We start from the raw sequence: 22,914 nt of genomic DNA on the forward strand, positions 1-22,914 counted from the left end.
TAACCCACAGGTTTATCATCTACAAAGAGAAACAATAACACACAAGGAAAAGAACCAAAGAACGGTAGAGGGAGAGGAATCAACAATGGCCAGCACATCCATGAGGCTGACTGAGCTTGTCGTCTCAGCTAGCCTACTGGCAAGGATGGGCCCACCACTCATATCCATTCATCCACCCACTTTCTCCACTTCTGCTCCTGGTCCCAGGATTCAGTGGTGTTGCCAGTGTGTTGTACATCTGGGGCAGATGCAGGATACCCTCGCTGCAAGATAGCACCCCCCGCATTCATGATGACGAGCAGCAGGTGCTAGTGGCAGTAGCAGGCCCGGGTGCAAGTGTACCCTGATGATGGGTACACGGTGCAAATGTAAAGCACGGCACCCAAAAGTGGGTTGGCTGTGACATGATGTTACTGCCTAATTGCTTTAGGAGTGCTGAAATTTGTGGCCAAGCAGAGACAAGGGCAGATGGGAGCGTCCTTCTGCCAACAAACACGGCACAGAGCTCTGCACGGTGGAGACATGCCCATCAGACCCTTCCTTGAGCGTGACACCCGGGGGGTGGTCTGCACCGGTTCCCCCACCCCCACCACTGCCTGGATTCAAAAAAGAAAAGAGGAATGGAATATAAGGTGGATGTTTGGAAGATCATACATATTTTTTACAAGGCGAATATTTGTAGTAAGGCAATCGAGTGAGAAATCATGATGGTTCCTTGGCATGAGAAGTTGCTACAGCATTTTCGCTCTCCTCCTCCAACCACATGGATTGTGCACACCCATGGTATGGGAAGGGATCAGGTATGGATGAAAGAGGAGCAGTTACTCATCTATCACTCCAACAAGGTAGCAACAGCAGCAATAGCAATCCTTGTTAATTGAGCGGATAACTTGGCACCTCTAAACATAGCAGGGAAAAGAGCCAAGAAAACATCTGTTTGGCTTCCTGATCATAAAGACAAATAAGGTTATTCTGCTTTATTAATACAAATTCATGCTCTTCTTAAAGGAGTATTTTGAGCCTCTCCATGGGATCTTTTCTGCAGATAAAAGGGAGGAGAAGCTAGGGTATTGCAGAAGAGAATATATTCTCCCTTAGACAGCTGCAGGAGAAATGCAGGGAACGACGACAGCCACTCTTTATAGCCTTCATAGATCTCACGAAGGCTTTCGACCTGGTCAGCAGGGATGGCCCCTTCAAGATTCTCCCCAAGATCAGATGTCCACCCAGGCTCCTCAGCATCATCGGGTCTTTCCACAAGGACATGAAGGGCACTGTAGTCTTTGATGGCTCCACATCAGACCCCTTTGACATCCAAAGCTGAGTGAAGCAGGGCTGTGTTCTTGCGCCGACCTTGTTTGGGATTTTCTTCGCTGTTCTGCTGAAGCATGCCTTTGGAACTGCAACAGAAGGCATCTATCTCCGGACCAGATCAGACGGAAAGCTTTTCAACCTCTCCAGACTAAGAGCAAAGTCCAAAGTCCAGCTGAAATGTCTGCGTGACTTCCTCTTTGCCGACGATGCAGCTGTCACCGCCCACTCTGCCAGAGATCTCCAGCAGTTCATGAACTGTTTTAGCAAGGCCTGCCAAGACTTTGGACTGACAACCAGCCTGAAGAAAACACAGGTCATGGTTCAGGATATGGACTCACCTCCCTGCATTACAATTTCTGCACACGAACTGGAGGTTGTCCATGACTCTGTACCTTGGCTCAACCATCTCCGACACTCTTTCTCTTGATACTGAGCTAAAAAGACGCATCAGCAAAGCAGCTACCACGTTTTCCAGATTCACAAAGAGAGTATGGCCCAACAAGAACTTGATTGAACATACCAGGTCTAAAGAGCTTGTGTCTTGAGTACACTTCTGTACTGCAGCGAGTCATGGACTCTTCGCATGCAACAGGAGAAGAAGCTGAATGCTTTCCACATGCGCTGCCTCTGACACATCCTCGGTATCACCTGGCAGGACAAAGGTCCAAACAACACAGTCCTGGAACGAGCTGGAATCCCTAGCATGTATGCACTGCTGAGAGATGCCTGCGTTGGCTTGGTCATGTCGTGAGAATGCATGATGGCCGGATCCCAAAGGACCTCTTCTATGAAGAACTTGTGCAGGGAAAGCACCCTACAGGTAGACCACAGCTGCGATACAAGGAGATCTGCAAGAGGGATCTCAAGGCCTTAGGAATGAACCTCAACAGATAGGAAACCTTGGCCTCTGAGCATCCCGCATGGAGGCAGGCTGTGCAGCATGGCCTTTCCCAGTTTGAAGAGACACTTGCTCAACAGACTGAGGCAAAGAGGCAAAGAAGGAAGGCCTGTAGCCAGGGAGACACTAGGGACAGACCACATTTGCTCCCAGGGTGGAAGGGATTGTCACTCCCAAATCGGCCTTTTCAGTCACACTAGACGCTGTGCTAGAACCACCATTCAGAGCACGATACCATAGTCTTTCGAGACTGAAGGTTGCCAACACACTTAGGCCAGCTCTTGAGATTGGCAGGCAGTACAAAGCCTCTGGATTGGTCAGGCCGGCAGCTGGGACTACAGCTTTTCCCTGATCAACTCCTTGCCCTTGCTGTCCACTTCAGGCTCAGAAGTGGATCTGTGCCGGTCTGGTTCCAGAGGACTGGCCTACCTGGACACGTGCTGGCAACCCATCATTCCCATACAGGTCCATCTGTCCCACCCTCCTGGGGTTGGCTGTTGCAGGTGTCACAGCAGCTCCTTAGGAAAATCTAGAGTTGCCTGGTGATTTTCCTATGCAAATTTTAACCCATTTCTACCCAGCCCACAGGTGTACACATTTGGTCCTTGTTGCGTATATGCAATTTTGGGCAAAAATTGCTTAAGGCTGCTATGACTCCTCTAGTGGACAGTGGGATTCTAAGATCTCTAGGATCCCCTGGGTGAGTCCCTATTGGTCTCTGGGGAAGGAGAAACAGTCCTGCCAGGATCTGCCTTTTCCCTCCCCTCTCCAGAGGCCACTTGGGTACCACTTGAGGCTTGGGTACCACTTGGGCTATGCCAGGGCAGGAGGGGTGGGAGGAACTGCGCACTGCCACCACCACCAAAAGCACTTTTCTGCCTCCAAGTTCACCTGCCCAGTAAGTGGGAGATAGCTGGTGGAAGGGGTGAAGAGCCAGTAGGGAATGCCTTTGGGAACTCTGGAAACTGGTTTGAAGGATATACACTTCAGAGTTGGATTCACGAACAGCCAGCCTAACACCAAACTAGCCCTGATAGGTTTGCACAGGTGAAATCTGTAAGGAGACCAGTCTATACAATTAAGGCAAAGGCTGGGACTACATAACATGCCTAGCCCTTAAATACCAATTTCCCGGGCCACCCTGAGGCTTCAGGACGGCGCCCTTACCTGTGTATCTGCATTGAGAACTTTAATCCTTTGCGTAGAGATAAACAGATCCACTTCCGTCAAAGCCTGGGAGTCTCCCTCGGAGCTCTAAAAAAAAAAAAAGAGTTGCAAGATTACAGAAGATCTCCAGTCTTTTCTTTTCCACCCAGCAACTTCAAACACAATGGGATGTACACCGACCACACTGTGCAACTTACTGGCACGACACAAAGCAGCTATTCGGAATGGTCCATTTTCCAAAACGCATGCAAGGACTTCGCCCCAGGGAGACTTCTTAGGGCCCAGGTCAGAGCATGATGATCCTTGAGACATAGGTCACATTCCGCACTCTGATAATGGGGCCAGTAAGGGAATGGCACACCCATTGTTCTGGGCACAGAAACTCTAATTTGACAGTTCCATTCCTTATCATAGATGCTGTTATGACACTTCCTCCCAAATTTCCCATTCCTGAGCACAGCTGCACCATTAAATAAAACTGGAGGCAGTACTTCCTTCCCAAAGGAAGGAGCAGGGTCAGAGCAGGAATGACCCACTGATCGGCCCACTGATCGACCCACTGATGACCCACAGAGGAAACTGTCATATACAAGGCAGGCCACTGGTCCACTCGGTTCAGGATTGTCTATGGTGACTGTCTATGGTGGCTCTCTGGGGTTTCAGGCAGGTATTACTCAGCCCTCCTGGGACACTCCAGAGATCTAACTCAGGCCATTCTAACTGCAAAGCATCACTGAGCCTCCCTTCCAGGTGATGCGGCTGCTTCAAGAGGTGGGCTGGCAGGGAGTGGGGAATTAAGAGGATTAATGCACCCCACCTTGTGTTAATCACCTTGCCGCTCTCCCACTCACCCTGTCAAGCCAGAGCAGCTCAACCCTCCACCAGCCATCACTGTTCCATCATCTCTTCTCCCCAAACATAAACAATATGGGGAGTGGAAGAAGAGAGAGTCATGACTTGGCCTAGCACATCTCCTGATATACGCTTATATAGAATGCAGTCACAGGAACCATCCAATTGCAGAAACAGCGCATCAAGTGAATGGAGCCTTGCTTTAGGTGTCTAAGGGCACAATCCTAACCACACTTTCCTGACAGTAAGCCCCATTGAACAAAATAGGACTTACTTCTGAGCAGACCTGGTTAGGATTGTACCCTAAGTGCATGCCTGCTATACTAAGTATTGCACCGAACCCACAGCTTCAGTGAATTAAATTTTGGATGCCTTTTCCTAAATGGGTATAGGAAGCTGTGACAGGCTGTTGAGTTTACCAGGTTCAATATTGCTACACTTACTGGTAGCCACTCTCCAGGGCTTGGGACAAGGGCCTTCTTTTCCAGCCCGATCTGGAAATACCAGGGATTGAACCTGGGATCTTCTACACGCAAAGCAGGTGCACTGCCAATGAGCTGTGACCCACCCTCCCCAAAAGGAAGACTGCTTCTCTCTCCAGAATTACAGGTTGGAAAAGAACTCACTTCCCCTGACTGCTCAGTTCTCAATATTTCTATTGGAATACCCAACAAAACCTTGTTCTCCCTCCCATATCTTTGACCAAAAACTGGGTTGAGAGAAACTATTATTGCACTGGCCTTGAGTTCAAACAACAAATATTTGATATTGTGTTTGAATGAAACATAAGTGTAAAAACAAGGAGGTTGAGTGTTAATTTTTTAAATAAAGTGGTTGAATGGCTTACACCAGTGGTTCCCAAACTGTGAGTCAGGACACACTGGTGGGTTGCGACGTGATTTTTGGTGGTTCCCATAGCAGCCAAGCAGAGCTTCCACTGAGAACACAAGTGATGGAAGGATCAGATAACTAACTGCCTCCAGCCTTGAAGTTGTTCAAAAATCAGATAGCTGCTAACTGCCCTGCAAACAGCTCCTGCAGCTTACAAGCATTTGTAAATAAGGCTGCTAGCATGCCCTGTGGCGCGCTAGCAATGATTGCCATGTCTCCCCCCTTTCAGCCGGCAGCAGGGCTTTGCTGCCAGCTGATTGGCTGGCTTGCCTTAGGGGGCGGGACGACTGAGCTGGTTCTAGCGCGGTGACCTGAAGGCATAGCAGTTTGGCTGACTTACCCTCTTCGGTAAGAGGGTAACAATTGAGCTACGCCTGGAGTCGGGTGGACGCCCTATGAGATTGGGGGACGTAGACGGCTAGGGCCGTTTCCACCACTTAGAACCCCGCACTTGGGATGGGTATTGTTTACCCTGTTGTTGCCTTGTTGCTATCTTGTTGTAATTCAATAAAGTGGCCCATTTTAATTCCATATATTAAAATGGGTTATATGGCTATATTTATTTGGGGAGTGCATGGTAATAGGAAGATAAATGTTGGAGCATCTTTTTTCTGGATATTCTTACGTATAAATAATAAAAAGATTATTTCTTTCTAGATTTTTTAAAGTCTCATAAACCTAGGTGGGTCCCAATAAGTAGTTGTTTTAAAAAGTGGGTCCCAATGCTAAAAAGTTTGAGAACCACTGACTTACACTGTAACTGTGATTTGTCCACATAGTGTCTCCCATCACAAGAGACACAAAGTCTGCCTCACAAAGGCTGCAATCCTAGCCACACTTTCCTGAGAGTAAGCCCCACTGAACAAAATAGGACTTACTTCTGAGTAGACCTGGTTAGGATTGTGCCCAAACTCTTGCTTTCAGGGCCACCCTTGACGTGTGTCTGTTTGGAGTTACAAGGGATGGGGCTTTTTCCATGACTCTGGAACTTTCTGTCTGGGGAGACCTGCCAGTTCTCTTTATTCCCAGCACTTAAATGGGAATTTCAGAGCTTTTTATTCCAGAAGGCTTTTAACTGACATGATTTTTCATGACTGCAGTTTTTTGTTATGGTTTTTACTCAATGGTGTAAAAAAAATTAAGACTATGTTTATTCTGGTTGCTTTTATAGCATTTTAAACCTTGTTAAGAAAGCTTGCACAGTTTTAAATATCAAAAAGGGGGATAGGTTTTAATTTAAAAATAAATAAACAGACCAGCTCAGCTGCAAAAGCAACCCAAGTGACTTTTTTGCACCATTGCAGCTGCTTTGGATCCAACAGGAGTCCACAAACATTGGCTTGGCTCATTAACCAAGCTCCCAGTCCTCGCTATCAATTCTCCTGCCCCCGCATGACTTTGGAGAAAAGCTTGGATATTTTTTTTGCCTGTTTGTGCTCAAGTATAGAGAAAGAAAGAAAAGAGTGGGGCAGTCTTGCTGTTTCTAACCTACTCCAAAGTGCTGCAGAATTCAAAGGAAACTGCAGCTCCATCCCAAATCCTCCAGCACATGGAGACGGCTTAGAAGCCAGGCAGCATCTTGCCTTCTTCACAGGAAGGCTTCAAAAAGGGAAAACACAGCAGGAGTGTCTTCCGGTGTTCCTTTCCTTATCAAAACCACAAACAGAGGCTCTGCATCTCCCTTGAGTCCTCTGTGCTTGCAAGAGGAGTGGTTCCATCTCATTTGCAATGCCTTTCAGAGAAATTCTTGCTCTGCTTCTTGCTTTTTTCCAAAGGGCAACGCAAAAAAGAACCTGTTAGAGGCTGCTGGTAGTAGCATAGCTACGGGGGGCAACATGATAAGTATTGCAGGCACTGCAATGCCCGTGTAACCAGTCCCTCACCAGCACAGAGCATTGCTGTCGCTGCCCAGAATGGCTCAGACAGTGAACGGGAAGGGCCGGTTACATGGGTGTTGCAGCACCTGCAATACTAACCACCACCACCCCTGGTAGCCACACTACTGCCTGCTGGTAATGCTCCTCCGCAGAGAAGGCCGCTGGGCAAATACAGTTGTTGGCCCCTGGATCCAAGAGTTTGCCAGTCATGCTGAAGGGAGTACAGGGGTGAGGAGGGGGGGGGGAAGATCCTGACAGCCACAAGTGCCACTCAGGGTCCTGTAAACCCCCCCCCCCCCACTACACTAGTGAATCCACATTATGTTGGATCGCAGGGCTGAATTTTGAGCTAATGAACTCCACCCAGCTTTTAAGGGGAGACGAAACTATGCTTATAGCCTGGAACACATCACAGGAGAGTTTGTTCAAATACAGGGGGTGGGAAACCTATACATGCAAAATGAAATATTCATCCAAATGGAGATCCTGGAAGCAAATAATTAAACACGACAATCATAACAACTATCATTACAAGACACAAACTCACGACTGGCTTGCAACACTGATCTCAGCTGCAATAAAGCAATCACGAATGTTAGATGAAAAGGAATACTTAGGAACACAGGCAGTTGCCATAATACTGAGTCAGATCATTGGGTCGTTTAGCTCAGCACTTCCACACTGACAGGCAGAGGCTTTTCAGGTTTCAGATACATCTTTCTCTGATCCCACCTGCAGGGGATTGAACCTGGGACCTTCTGCATGCAAAGCGGGTGCTCTACCACTGAGCAAATACAATGATCATCCAGCAGTTGGGTTTAGGAACTCAGTACATTCAGATGCTGAGTGGTTGAAGAGAAAGAGGAGCTACCCAGCAGGGAAGAAGAAGCTCAGCATCACAGATTAAACCAACCAGCATCTCCTACTCCATCCAATTGTCTATACTGAAAAAAAACAACACAGTTGCAAACCAAAAAATGACAGCTTTACAGAGACCCACAATGGAGGACACGACACTCCAGGACGAACAAGAAGGACAGAAAAACAGAAACGAGACACGAGCATTCAAGAAAAACAGTTTACACACCGCTTTTTTCTTGATTTTAGCTGCCTTTTGCATCCTCTGGGGAGAAGCATAAAAAAATTAAAGAAAGAAAAAGGGAAACAGACAAATGCACAAAAGAAGAAAGAAAACAAAAAAGAGAGAGAGAGAAAAGACAGCATGTGAAGTCAGGGAAACCTTCTGAGGAAGACTCGAGAGTCAAGAGTCTCGAGTCTCAAGAGTCTCAAGACTCAAGAGTCTCAAGTCTCAATTATTCGCAAGAAGAGGGGGAAAAGCCACTTTGGTTTCGCCAACCCCTCTACTGTTAAAATGTGTGGGGTTTCATGGGTTTAATGTGCATCAGTCAACTGCTCACAGAAAATACCAAATAAACTGTCAGCTCAATCCTAACCTGTGCTGGAACCGGCGGGTCAAGTGGCCTGTACTGTAACCGGCACTGGGTAGGAAGTGGTTGCTGTACAACTTGGAGTAAGGAGATATTTATAGGTAAGACAATCGCTAAACTGGAAGCGGATTGCGACCTCTTTTTTTAAGTATTTTGGAGGCTTGGAGAGTCCTACAGAAGCATCCATAGGGTTCCCTGCACACCACACCACCCGGAGTCCAGCGCTGCCTCGGGTAAGTTGCAAAAACTCCCTTCAGTCCTGGCAGCGAGGCAATTGTGGTGATTGCATCACTGCCTTCTCCCCTCCCCTGCAGACATTTACCCCAGTTCCCAAACTCCCTGAGAGTTTGGGAACTGCTGCCCTACAGGGATGGCGGGGGCGGGGGGGGGTCTTCTTCCTGAGGGTCTCCCAGAACAAGAGGTTGGAAGGAGCTCATTCTTGAAGAAGTCAGCCCTCAGATGTAGAAAGGCGAGACAGCAATGAATACCGCAAAGCAACAACCCTTGCAAGGCTAATACTAGACGGAAATTCTAATTCTCAAGCAAAACACAATTTTTTTTTTTAAAAAAAGGCTGGCTGTCCCCTTCTGTGAGCTACTCATGTGCACCGTCACGAAGCTAAGAAAAACAGAAACAGCTAGCAGTTTTTATGAACCACCTGCCGGGCACACCTGATACTGCAAAATTAATGCTAATTTAGAAAACTGTGCATAGGGATGAGGCAATCAGCTCTTGCTTGTGGTTTCCAGTTCCTTTCAATTATGTCTGGATTCCAAGCAATGCCAAGAGAGCTCATTTCTGAGGCACTTTTCTTACATCGGAAAAATGAGACTTCCCTGTGTACTTAGTCCAGAAGTAAGTCTCATTCGAGGTTTCTCTCTTACAGAATATACTGCAGCCCAAAATGTAGATCACTGCAAATCAAATTAAGTCAGAAGGAAATACACTGTTTCCCAAATGGACATTAAGCAGTAACACATTTTAAACTCTCTCCATTAACGCTGGGTTGATCATGTGCAAAATATCCTGCATGCGGGAGAATGTTCATGTTCAGCGTTTTAAGTGGTACATTTATCCCAATATTAAAACTGACTAGGAATTAAAATATGTGCAAGCATAGCCACTGTTGGCTATTCCCGAGATTACCTGCAACCCAAGAAACAATGTTCAAGTTCTGCTTCAAATCCATAATCGCCTCCGAGTATACTCATGAGACTACATGATTATGGGTTTCGGTGTGATTCACACCAGGCTCCTAATCACAACATTTTCATTCACCATCACCCAAAACGAAAACAAAATAAAATCCAAGATTCTAGACCTCATGACTGCAGAGAAAACATTTTGGCAGTTAGATTTCAGAGGATGTTAGACAAAATGTCTAGTGACAAGGGGACCGGGCGCGTTCTGGGATTTCACTACCACAGAACTTGACAGTTGAACACAGCACTCAGTCTAGCATGGGTGGTTTATATTCCTTAGCCCAGTGGCTTTCAAACTCTCTAGGAGAGTTTGCACTGCTGTAAGTCCATGCAGGGGCGGAGGGAGGCAGCTGGGGCAGGGGAAAGGCAGTGACATGATCCCCAGGATTGCATAGCTCAGGGGGCTGCAGGGACTGGAATGCACTCACCAGTCCCTGCAGCAGCCATCCTGGGGTGCGGAGAGCCCTGCGTGAGTGCCTGCAGGGCTCCCCAGCTCGTTAGAAGTGAAAGTGGAGTAATCGTGCAATCGTGCAAAGGTGAAGTGCAATCGCTCCTCTTTCACTTTTAGAAGCCTGGGGAGCCCTGCAAATGCTTGTGCTCATGCAGGGCTCCCTGCACCCGAGGACAGTTGCTGCAGGGACTGGTGAGTGCATCTAAGTCCCTGCAGCCCTGTAAGGGATGCGATCCTGGGGATCGCGTGGCTGCCTCCTCCCTGCCACCCCCCGCCCCCTCTCCTTAAGGGGTGAGAGGCCAGGGCCTTCAGGCTGGGGTGTCGTGATGCCCCAGTTTGAAAACCACTGCCTTAGCCAGTGGTTGTCAAGTGCATTCTGGGAAACCCTGGGAGCTCATCACGGGGTTCTTCAGAGAGAAGGCCAATCAAGATGGACAAACTTCCCTGAAAGGCAGCACCAGTCAGTGTTTCTCTTCTGCAGCAGTGAGCAGCTGTGGAATAAGGTTGAATGCATTCTAAAGAGTGCTCCGAAGGCAACAGAGAGATCCAACATGCCTTGGAATCTCCAACACACGGACCCAGAGTGTGCCAGAGAACATATCCCAGAATGCTCTGCAGCAGAAATGGGGTTCTGTGGCAGATGCTTTCTGGTTTCTTGGTAGACAAGGGAGAAAGTAGAACTAATACTAAACATGCAACTTTCACCAGAAACAGCAAATGTAAGTGTCATCCAACACCCTACTTTGTAACGCCTAGTAGAACTGACTTCACAGTGTGATGCTGCTGCAACACATCTCTCTCTCTCTTCCAGAGTCTCCAGTATATACAGCTAATTGTCTGGAGCACTGATGAGGAAACACAGAAGTTGTGACATCACAGTATGAGGAACGTTCTCCTAGATATCACAGAGAGGAAACCAGAGCAGAGACAGCCCACCCATGAGATGGAGCAGGGTGGGGAGGGTTGAGCAGCAAGTTGTGGAAGATAGCAAACGGACAAGGGGTTGGTCACTGCCCCAGTTGGCCACCTGCTCTATCCAAGCACTGCTCCAGCCTCTTTGCACTCACTTTCCTTGTAGAAAAAGCAAGAGGAGGGTGCGAGGGGCTTACCCCCTCCCCCAGTGCTGCTGCCAAAGAATATAGTGGCACCGTTGGAGGAGGAGGAGGAAATGGGCCAGTGAGATCAAGTTCCTGATCGCTCTCCGGCTCTCCTTCTCCATGTCTTCGTTGGCAAGATGGGGAGGATCTTGGGAGCAGAACTTCCAAGCTCAACCCCCAATGGCGTACTGAACACTATCACTGCCACCAGTAATGAGAGTTCAGGTAGACTCTCTGATGGGCTTGGACCCTTGGCCAATGCTCAGCTTGGCAGACTCCTAGATGCCACCCTTGCAGAAGCTAATGAATCCAATTATGCATGATTGATTCACAGTGCAATCCTATACATGTCTATGCAGGACTAAGTCCCATTTTGCTGAAGGTATTGTATCCTTAATTAGATCAAATGTATAATTTGGTCAAATACGCAATTAATACAATAATGTTTTTGGATTATTGGTATGATATTTGATTTTCCTTTGGCATTCAAATCTTCACCCGTATGCATATGTATGATTACAAAGCTGCAATCTTTAAAACAACAAATCCTTTAGATTTCATTCATTCATTCATTCCACCTTTATTGGCATAAACGTCCTTTAGATTTAAATCAAAGCAAACGGGTTTGTTTGGCTGCAAAGGTGTCTCAATTAACTGGGCAACGGAGTTTCAAAATGTATTTTTAAATACAAATACTTATCAAGGCTGTGGCAAGCAAGTACTTGTATCTCAGAAGAGGCATCCCCCCTTGTCTCCCACACAGGCAGGAATGCCTCTTCCAAGGTGATGCTGGTGGTTTAACCCACCGCTCCGGTGTCCTTCACACGTCTTCCACCCCATTCCCCTCTTCCTGTCTGCATTCAAGGAATAGGGCAAGGAGGCAAGATGGTGGAGGTGGCAAAGTATGTGCCCTCAGATGATGGAGGTGGCTTTCAGCATGTTTCTTTAGTCACCAGAAGATCTTGGATGACAGTAAATATTTGGGTGAAAGCAGTTTCCTGATTCTCCATTTTGCATCATAAGCCTGAAGCTTTGCATCCAGCACGAGTGCTGTACACTTGCTAACAGAGACATTTCAAAAGCATTTGTGAATTATTCACATTCTATTCCTCAGGCAGACTGCACAGGCAATATAAAAAAATAAACTAAATCATCATGATAATTAAAGAACCAGGGCACTGGGAGCAGCCAGGGTTTTGCTGCTGTCCTCCCACAAGAAGGTCCTATTGCAACTTCCAAGGAGCAGGTGCTGCCATGTTCTTCAGAGTTCAATCGGCAAGGGATTCCCGGGTGATCTTCCACAAATCAAAAACATCTCCTACCTTGACGCGGCTCACAGCTTCTTGCGCTTGCATCATCCGGATGTTTTTGGAGGGGTTGCGCTCCGAGAGCAGCTGTGTGGAGCCCAGGTAATTGGCTGCAAAGATGATGCCATCAATGAGGTCTTCGGGTTCGCAAGGCCCTGGAACTGAAGGCAGATGAGAAGCAATTATTTCCCTCCAGAGACAGAACTGTCAGGAGGCCAAAAGGTGTAACGAAGAACACTCCAACTTCCACGAGCTTTCCCTAAGAGGCTCTCTCTCTCTCCTTCTCTCTTTTGTGTGTTTGTAAATGCCTGCCTAATTACATGGAGAATGAAACAACGGACAAAGTAAATGTTTAAGCAGTGCATTTGGCTCCTGTGACAATGGGTCATGAAACTGGAAAGCAAATATCCACCATTAAAAATGAGTACGCTGCCTTAACAGTTCTTCTTTTGTCTTTAATTGCCCATCTTTCTTCAATAAACTTTCATATCTAAGCATTTTTGTTATCTCAAGTAAATTCGGCCCGGTACATGCTTCTAGCGGCACCACCCATCAGGGGATTTTGGTATACATCTGTCTTTGTATTTTAGCCCAGATCCATAATAAAGATTTCCTTAATATATGATTATTGAATCGCTTATATTCGTTTGCTTTTCCATACCAAACAAATGCATGCCATCCCCATTCAAGATCATGTCCCTCCAGTTTTAGTATTCTTTTATCTTCTAATATAATCCACTCTTTAATCCATAGTAGCGCTGCGGCCTTATAATATAAAAACCAATCAGGAAGTCCCATGCCTATTCTTAGTTTCATGGCGTGGAGATGGATTGGTGGACTCGCTTGCAACTTGAGTCAAAATTTGGGAAAGATAAACAAGCAGGATTCTATTCAGAACAGACACCATTTGATAGAATACTTAGAAACAAAAGAAAAATATGTATGTTCCTATGTATATGAGAATGTATATGTTCCTATTGGATTTTGCGATGCATGAAGAAACAATAAAAGAATGTATGATAAAATGGGTGCAAAATATAAGCCATAATATTACATTAGAACAATGGGAACAGATTTGGAAATATAATATAAAATTTACTAGAGCAACAAATTTTAAAGAAAATGTATATAAAATGTTTATAGATGGTACATGACACCAGTAAAACTGGTAAAAATGAATCAGAACATATCAAAAAATTGTTGGAAGTGTAAATGTGAAGAAGGGACGTTTTATCATATGTGGTGGACATGTAAAAAAATGCAAGTATATTAGAAAATGGTAAGGAATCTAATACAAGAGATTGTTGGATTTACAATACTGCTGAAACTAGAGTTATTTTTGCTTAATATTACCTTAGATATTATAGATAAAGAAAATGATGTGTATTTAGTTATTACGATATTAACTGCTCCAAGGATTTTATATGCTAGATACTGGAAAGATATTAAAATTCCAACCAAAGATGAATAGAGATAATAGAAAGAAATAGAGAAATATATTCTCTATTATAGAGAATATAGAGAAAATAATGAACGTGGCGGAAATGGATAGACTCACAGAGATTTTGAATCAACAGCGCAAACCGACACAAATAGAGCAATGGAGACTATTTTATGCTTGGTTGAAAATGAAGTTGTAGATGTATGAGATAGGGCATTTAGATGAATATATTGTATACATGATATATTATACAGGATATGATATGATAGATAAATGATATTAAGAGGCTAAACTAGAAGAGGAACAAGACTAGAAGATATGTATTGATTGATTAAATATATTGATATATGATTGCCTGCACCCTCCAACAGTGCGTTTTGGGGATTTTTTTGTGTTGTATATTGAGTTTGTGTTTGTTATGTGTTTGTTTATATTTGTTGTTTGTTTTTATTTTGGAAAATAATTTAAAAAATAATTAAAAATGAGTACGCTGCCGTAGTTAATGCTCAAGATAATTTTTGGTATATCTAGTACTACAGGTTTAATCATCATTACTTCTCCCTGGGAATCTCTGAAAACTGTCACTCTGTGAACAAGGTTAGGTAGGGGTCTCTAACAGAATTCTCCTCACCAGACCACATTCTTATGGTTCTTTCAGGGAAGCTACAAATGTTAAATTGGTATCAAAGAGATACATGTCTGGACAGTAGCCTTCCAACCCCCTGGGGTGGTTCAGATGTAACATCAAACTCACTTGCTCCTTCTTCTTCCTTGCCCCCTTATACAGCAATTCTCTCTCCCCCGTCCAGCTTTGACGAAAACCAGGGTTTGCCACATAACTTAAGAACATAAGAAGAACCTTGCTGGATCAGGCCTAAAGCCCATCTGGTCCAGCTTTCTGTATCTCACAGTGGCCCACCAAATGCTTCAGGGAACACACAAGACAACAACCTGCATCCTGGTGTGCCCTCCCTTGCATCTGGCATTCTGAGGTAGCCTAATTCTAAAATCAGGAGCTTTCATATACCTATCATGACTTGTAACCCGTGATGGACTTTTCCTCCATAAATTTGTCCAATCCCCTCTTAAAGCCATCTAGGTGAGATGCCATCACCACTTCCTGTGGCAAGGAGTCCCACAGACAGATTGCACGCTGGGTAAAGAAATATTTTCTTTTGTCTGTCTCAACACTCAATTTGAGTGGATGTCCCCTGGTTCTGGTGTTACGTGAGAGGGAAAAGAGTGTCTCTCTATCCACTCTATCCATCCCCTGCATAATTTTGTATGTCTCAATCATGTCTCCCTTCAGGCGCCTCTTTTTCTGAATCAGCAAACTATGGTTTGTATTTGCCTTGCTGGTAACAAGAAAAATGTGTTTGTACTGGGGACAGGGAGTGGTAGTCACATCAACACCTCCTTTATGAGGAAAGCCAACAATATATTTGAAACTTTTAATTTTGTTTAAAAAGGTGGCTGACAGGGTTGAAGCTCATAAAATTATCCATGGTGTGGAGAAAATGAATAGGAAGAGACAGACATTTTTCTTCTTCGGTCACAACAACAGAGCCAGGGGTTATCTAATGAAACCAGTTAGTGGGAGATTCAGGATGAACAAAAGCAAAGTGGCCTCTTGGTAACCATGGGGGATCCAATCTAGTATCCCTCACAAGAACTAAAATCTGAAGATAATTAAATGGGGGGGGCATGGCAAGGACTTACCAGCCTCCTCAGAAGGCCTCCCAGACACGACCAGAAGGCTTCTTGCACCTCAGAACATCTCTGGACATGACCAGAAGGTGGAACATGAACTTCCAGTTGCCTTCTAGTCTACCTTCCAGTCGCACCCAGGAGGCCTTCTGAGGTTCGGGGAGGCAATGTGTGGCCTCCCTGTGCTTCAAAACATCTCCCAGGCATAACGGGAAGCCACTGCCAGGCGCATCTGGGAGGTCCTCTGAGGACCTCCATCAGTGGGCTCAGCATCCATGGACACCAAAATCCGTGGATGCCGACCCACTGATAAGTTGTAGTTTATCACACAGTTGAATTTGCAGCCACATGATGTGGTGGTTGCCACTAGCTTAAATGGCTTCTAAAGAGGACTGGACACGTTCATGGAGAACCAGTCTATTAACAGCTGCTAGTCATGATGGCTATACATTACCCACAGCACATCTCTGAATACCAGCTGCAGGATAGCCAGGGTAAGAAAGGACTATGATCATCTCCTGCTTGTGGGTTTCTCAGAGGAATCTGGCTGGTGACTGTGGTAAACAGTATACTGGACTAGATGGGCTTTTGGCCTGATCCATCTTATGTTTGGGCAGCCAGGCAATTAAGCCAATCTCTTAATACAGTTGATAAAAGTTTCCTATTCAGTGTAGCCTGTGACTACATCATCCAGAAGACTCCCTTCCTGGCTAGGGGCACTTTGGGAGATATCTGTTGGCTCTCATGGAGTCCTCAAAGAATGGTGGGAATACCCATTTTCTAAGTCATCTTTATACCAAGTAAGGCAGTGACATCATTGCATGATAATTAAGTTATTGACTTAACTACAGGTAATCAGAAAACGAAAGCGTAACACTTGCACATAATTATAATTATTTCCATTCAGATTCTATGAGTGTCTGCATCCAATTAGTATTTAACTCTTGAATATTCTGCCTGTTCAACTAACACAAATAACATGGTTTAATTCACGGATCCCTTTGCAGGTGCTTCCAATGACTGCTCTGAACTCCCTACAGATTCTTCTCTCCCTCATCCTCCTTTGACATGCAAGTCACGCTTTGGTCTGGACGGTGTTTCCAAGCAGCAGCCCTCATCCAAGATCTTTCCACTTAGTGGGAAGCATGGTTGATTGGTTTCCAACTCTGGGCTTGTTAGCGACTCAGGGCCAGGTGTTCAGGGCCATTTCCTTTGGCTGCCGCCCTCTGCATCAGAGGGCAGATTTTGAACTCGCCATCTGCTTTGCTTCTGAGAGGAAACAGCAGGGGGTGAAGAGGCGGCTGCAGCTCTGGCAGGGCTGCTGGAGAACACAGAATGAACTTCTCCAAGAAGTGGAGATAGCAACTCTCAAAAAGAGGGGAGGTTCACAAACTGAGTTTTGAAAACCCTGTGGTTTTTCCATGGATTTAAGTGGCAAGTGGGGGACATGGAAATACAAAAGCCATCACAAAAAGAATTGCATAGGACATGATATAGGCTTAATAAGGGACATATGGTGGGGAAAAAGGAATAGAGAGATGGATTTTGGTTGTTGTGAACAAGAGAGAACTTCCTCCCTCATCTAGAGGGTCCAGGTTGTCAAGTGTTGATTTCCAGATTCTTGGTTCTTTATCAGAGAGTACAATCCTAGTGGAGCGCTGTGCCAGCCTAGAGTGGTGTAAACATGTCGTGAAGCACATTTGTGACGACTCTAGAGTAAGCAGCTCTGGCAGAAAGGCCAATACGGGCCTGCTAGTACTGCGTCTGAGCCCCCAGCCATCAGCAGAGGTAAGCAAAATGCCAACTCATGTAGGGGTTTGGGGAGGGCGGAATGGAGGCAGGGAGGAGGCGTTTCAGGGCAGAATGAAGGTGGAACGGGGACCAATCAGGCCCAGGAGGGGAGTGGACTCGGCAGAGGAAGCACCCGCCACCTCATATCCTCTCTCCCCCTTCCCGGGCCTGATCCACCAACGCAGACTTGTGCCAGTTATATAGCTGGCACAGGTCCAAGTGCGCAGGCTGGGGTGTGTCCCGGAGCAAGGGGTCAAATGTCCCCTTACAGGTGGAGACTTTCCACCTGCTAAACCCCCCCCCCCACACACACACACACAGAGTGCAAGATAGCCAGAGCCACTGCATCGGGTTGGGGAAGTTTAGGAAGGATTAGAGGCCCAATCCTATAGAGTGCGCGCCGGCTCACTGCTGGTGCACACTGTCACAAATGTGCTGTAAGGCACGACTGCAGGCCCTAGTGCCAGTGGAGCATCAGAGTTCCACCGCTCAGCAGTCACGCGGACTGCCAAGCAACAGAGAGGAAGGTGGAGGAGTGGGGGGAGGCAGGGAGGAGGCATTCCAGGGCAGGGGGAGGCAGAGAGAGGGTGGGGATAGGGCAGGGAGGAGGCGTACCAGGGGAGGGAGCAAGGTGGGGCAGGAAGGAGGTGGGATTGGTGGTTCCATGTCGGCTGCCTGTCTGACATGGAGGCTCTTGATTCTATGCTGACCTTTGGGTCACTGTAGAACTGAGTAGCCCTATTGCAGGGCTACTTGTTTTTCCTGGGGGAAGGGGGTGAAAGTCCCCTTCTCCCAAGGAGGAGGCGGCGACTGCCTGGAATATACAGGATGAGGCGGCAGCCATTTTCGGCACCACTGCAGTCCCGTGCGCCGGGCAGCTCAGGATTGGTCTGCCCAGCATTTGTTGTACAGAGCAAGCTGTTCCCACTTTTGTCCTAACTAAGCTCAATATGAATGTGGGTCCTATTCTTCGCACACCGCCCTTAGATGAACATTTTCTCTCCTGCAGCCAATTGCTAACTCCATCTGATTTAATAAGCGTTTGTTTGCTGAAAGAGCTGGCTTTTTTTTTTTTCCCCTGCTGGATTTAATGAAAGATAAAGAAAGCATCCAAGATATCTCTGTAAAGGGCAAATGAGGCACAGCTAAGTGAACCCTTCACCCTCAGTAGTCAACAAAATCCCCTCTGAAGATCAATCATGAAGACAAATTTAATTTCATTAAGCCGATCATCAGTGTTGGTTATTAAAGTAATAATTAAAAGCCCTAAAGTCAAAGGGGTGCTATAACCATGGAAAGAGGTTTGAATAATTATATGCCTTGCAGTGGCAGATTTCCAAATGCCAGTTTTTCTAGCCCATACATCAGGCACTGTTCCCCCCCCCCCCCCTGTTAAGGGACTCTCTTTATCAAGTAGTCTGCAGGAAATGGCTGGAAGCAAAGAGAAACTTCACCTCCAAATTATGAATGCACTGTTTCTTCAAAGTCTCCTAAGTCAGCCAGGAAAATCAGCCATTAACAATTTACCTCAGGTTACAGAGGAGCACATTTCAGGTACTCCAACGAGGAGGGAAGAGTCAAGCAGGTATTTGGGAAGCAATACAAGGACAGGTTTAAATAAACATATGAAGGCAGAGCTGGCCCACCCATGAAGCTAAGGGCAGAATTCCAGTGTTCTGTTGAGCCAACGCAAGTCCCTTGTGCCTGCCCAGAGATGTCGCAAAAGTGCCGTAAGGTACTTTCGCACCATCTCAAGAATCAGGAGGCCTACTCCGGCACCGTTTCGCCGGAGGAGAGGTAAGTTCATGCTGGCCATGTCAGGCCGGTGCGGGAGTCTGGGGAGGGCAAAACAGAGGTGTTCCGGGCCAGGGAGAAGGCAGGTGGGCCCATGGGCAGGCCGGGGCTGAGTGGGAGGGTGGGGTCAGGATCTGGCACTTGGGCCAGATCCTGACCCCACTCTCCGGCGACCCGACACAGCAAGGGGCTGCTCAGATCCGCACCACCTCTTTCAGTGGCACAGATCCGAGCAGCTCCATTGGTGCTGCTGTAGTGTTGTCTGGGGTAAGGGGAATCAGTTCCCCTTGGCGCAAGCTGAACTGCAGTTCCCCTTGCTGCGGGCTGAGCCATGGACTGAGGTGCACACTGGATGCAACGGTAGCCATTTTTGGCGCCACCGCTCTTTCACGTGCTTGGCAGCTCAGGACTGGGCTGCCCGGTGCCAGTTTAGCAGGAGGAGTCTGTCCTCTGCCTCCACCACTCCTCCTCTCACTCACTCTCCCTGAATTCAAAAAGGAAGATGGCAATGGAGCAGTAAAGGAAAAGATGGTGGTGAGTCAGAGAATCATAAACACCTTATCTGTGAACATGGAGCAAAATAGTCTAAAATCTATCTTACAGAAACGATACTGCATGATGTAATAAAGTGGGCCCTCCTTAGCTACAGGCCCGGCATCCATGGATTTGTATATCATGCCGAGCCTGCAGCTGGAGGGCCTCAGGGGTGCAGAAGTGGTGTGACCAGAAGGGTCCAAAGGTGTTCTGAGGTGCAGGGAGGCTGCGTATGACCACCGGAGGTAATTGCAGCAGTGCCTGTGGCCCCCGTGGATTTCATTATCCCCAGAATTCTGTATCCACAAGGAGTCCTGTAACTGATCCCCCAGAGATGCCAAGGGCCCACTGTGGGTAGGAATTACCTACAAAAGGTATGTGCATTAATGTGGGTTTTAAAGTCTTGCACATCATCTTCAAGATCGTTGGGTACAGAAGAGGACTAATAAATACAGGTACAAGAAAGAAACGAAAATAGCAGGGATGCCTCAGGATACTCTTAAATAACATTCCATGACTATAGAAATGGATTCCATCTCGTTACCTGTACTTCTTTTTTCTATTATTTGCCCTACATCTTCTCTAAACTTTTCCTCTGCCCTTATTCTTTGCTTCCATTCACATCTTCCTGGGCCCTGCCCCAAATACAGGAGCAAGAAACTCACTGGTTTTACAAGGTCTGCATTCTGGGGAACTCGGAGGTTCCTTGGAAGCTTATCAAGGGCTCATCAGTGAGAAGATCAGTGCTGGAAGACAAGAGTCCCTGGAAAACACTCTTCCCATCATCACTAACCATGTCGAGTCAGTTGCTGGGTTTGGAGCTGTGCACTTGCGGAACAGCTGGCCAGGTCACATTTTAGGCCTTGCTAGGAATGTTCCCCATTTATTTATTTTTCACATTTTTATGCAGCCCTTCCTCCAAGGTGCTCAGGGTGGTGTACATAGTTCCTCCCTTCCTTTTTGTCCTCACAACAACCCTGTGAGGCAGAGAGATAGTGACTGGTCCGAGGTCACCCAGGAAGCTTCATGGCTGAGTGGGGATTTGAAGCTGGACCTTCCAGGTCTAACTCCCAAACCACTAAACCATCCTGGCTCTCTTCCCAGAATCCTCTACAACACGGCAAGATGCCATGACACATGAGCCAATAGAGAACAAGTGCTTTGAAGGCTGAAACTACTGAAGAGGCTCGGCAATGAAGACATATCCAGAGCAGCCTCAAAAATTGCATTGTGTGTAAGAAACTAATTTCATCTCTGACCTTATTAGACATTTTCCTCAGGAGTTTTAATGCTATTAATAGTAAGCACACAGTGAAAATGTACTTACCGTCGACAAAACTGGGGAAGGAAGATACCTTCTTTGTCTGTGAGGAAATAAAAAGAATGAGCTGTAAAACCCAGTGCCAACAAATTCCTGTTAAGCTAAAGGTCATGAAGTGTAAGATATTAATAAATATCAAACATAGGGCGCAATCCTACTCTGTGCTGGAATAGGCAAGCCAAGAGGCTTGCACTGTATCCAGAGAGGGATAGTGGTCCAAAGCAGCTCAGCCAGAGGTAAGGGGAAACTTTCCGCTTACGTCTGGGTAAGGCACCCTTGGCCCTATGGGTCTCCTCAGACGTCCGCCACCTCCTGAGATGGCAATAGTCAGAGGAGAGCGGAGCGGCTTGACGCTGCTCCGAATTCCCCGGGAACGAGGGTTGGGATCCGGCACAACTGCCAGATCCCAGCCCCGCCTCCTGCTCCCTGCCCGCCTGCCCCTGGGGCTGCCCATCGACCGCCCTCCCCCCAGGAACACCTCCCTCCTGCCTCCTCCTCGCCCATCCAAGGCCAAGGCCAAGACGCAAGGCTCACCACACAAGCCACCATGGACGCTGGATTCAGCTTCCATGTGCTGGTGCACCTCCATGTGCCAGCACACCTCTGTGCGCCGGCGCAGTTTACTCCTGAGGAGGCACAAATATGCTTTACGGCACATTTGCAACCCTCCTGGGCCAGCACAAGGGACTTGTGCCGGCCCAAGTCCTCCTCCGGATTGTGCCCATATTTTGATAGGAACATGTGAAGTTGCTTCAGGATTTCTCTTTTTCACCCTTTTCTAATTTCCTTTTTCCTGCATTATATTCACATTCAATAGGTGCACAATGAAAACGTGTTTTTTTTCCTTTTGTCTATTTTTATTTTCCACATTTTTATACCGCCCTTTCTCCAAAGACGCTCGGGGTGGTGTACGTGAGTCCTTCCTTCCTTCTGTTCTCACAACAACCCTGTGAGGTAGGTGAGGTTGGTTCAAGGACACCCAAGAAGCTTCATGACTGAGCGGGGATTTAAACTTGGATCTTCCACATCTAAGCTGAACTCCTGAACCACTACACCATCCTGGCTATCTCAGCCTCTCCAGAAGGGTAGTGCTCGGGTTTTTCAGTCTCAGGAGCTCTTAACACTCCTAAAAGGAGTTTCGGGGAGCCTCTGAGCACAGAGCGGCCCAGCACTGAGCTCAATGCTGAATACTGGCAAAGAGCTGGAACAGGAGGGAATGAGGATGGAGACAAACAAAGGAGACAGGGAGGGACAGATGAGCAAAACCAGGTGGGGGCAGATGAAGACCACTTATGCTGTGCTTGTGATCCTTTGATCACTAAAAAGTGATCTCTGCAGTTTTTTTTTGAAGTTTCAGTACCTTTATTGGCATACAGTTACAATACATACACACTTACATATACCAAAAAAAAACAAAACACAAACAAACAAAACTTGAAAGAGCTGACTAGAGAACCATAGCATACCAAACTAAAATTGACAATTATAAAACACGGACTTCAGGGAGTAGGGACACGCTTCAAGTTGGACGCCACTATTTGTGAAATAAATGTAGCTATCTGGAAAATGATGTTAGGATCAGTGGAGGCTAATAAAGATTGCAATATAACAGAGACCTCAAAATGATCTCTATAAAACTGATGGTGACTCTATTATAGTCTCAAATTCATCTTGTGTAATCTGCTATCTAAGCACAAATTTGTGCAGACAGGCACACACACATTTTTTTTTTAAAGTGTCACCAGCTTCAATCCTATACATACTTACCTAGGAATAAGTCCCGCTGAACTCAGAAAAACTTACTTCTGAGTAGACAAGCTCA

The 22,914-nt window shown here is 46.6% G+C and overlaps 1 protein-coding gene across 2 annotated transcripts in view; it reads right to left on the bottom strand.

The window, feature by feature from the left end:
* APBA2 (amyloid beta precursor protein binding family A member 2) overlaps positions 1 to 22,914 on the bottom strand; it is a 72,983-nt gene that overhangs the window by 26,592 nt on the left and 23,477 nt on the right. Inside the window, exons 3-6 of one of the 2 annotated variants that reach the window (XM_066635835.1) lie at positions 21,099 to 21,135; positions 12,520 to 12,665; positions 8,087 to 8,122; positions 3,380 to 3,466 (exon numbers count right to left, since the gene is read on the bottom strand). In XM_066635835.1, the coding sequence (XP_066491932.1) occupies positions 3,380 to 3,466; positions 8,087 to 8,122; positions 12,520 to 12,665; positions 21,099 to 21,135 (306 nt within the window). The remainder of the gene's footprint in view (positions 1 to 3,379; positions 3,467 to 8,086; positions 8,123 to 12,519; positions 12,666 to 21,098; positions 21,136 to 22,914) is intronic. The other variant, XM_066635836.1, reaches the window with a different exon arrangement.

This window comes from Tiliqua scincoides, chromosome 8 (assembly GCF_035046505.1).
Source record: "Tiliqua scincoides isolate rTilSci1 chromosome 8, rTilSci1.hap2, whole genome shotgun sequence".
Classification (NCBI taxonomy): domain Eukaryota; kingdom Metazoa; phylum Chordata; class Lepidosauria; order Squamata; family Scincidae; genus Tiliqua; species Tiliqua scincoides.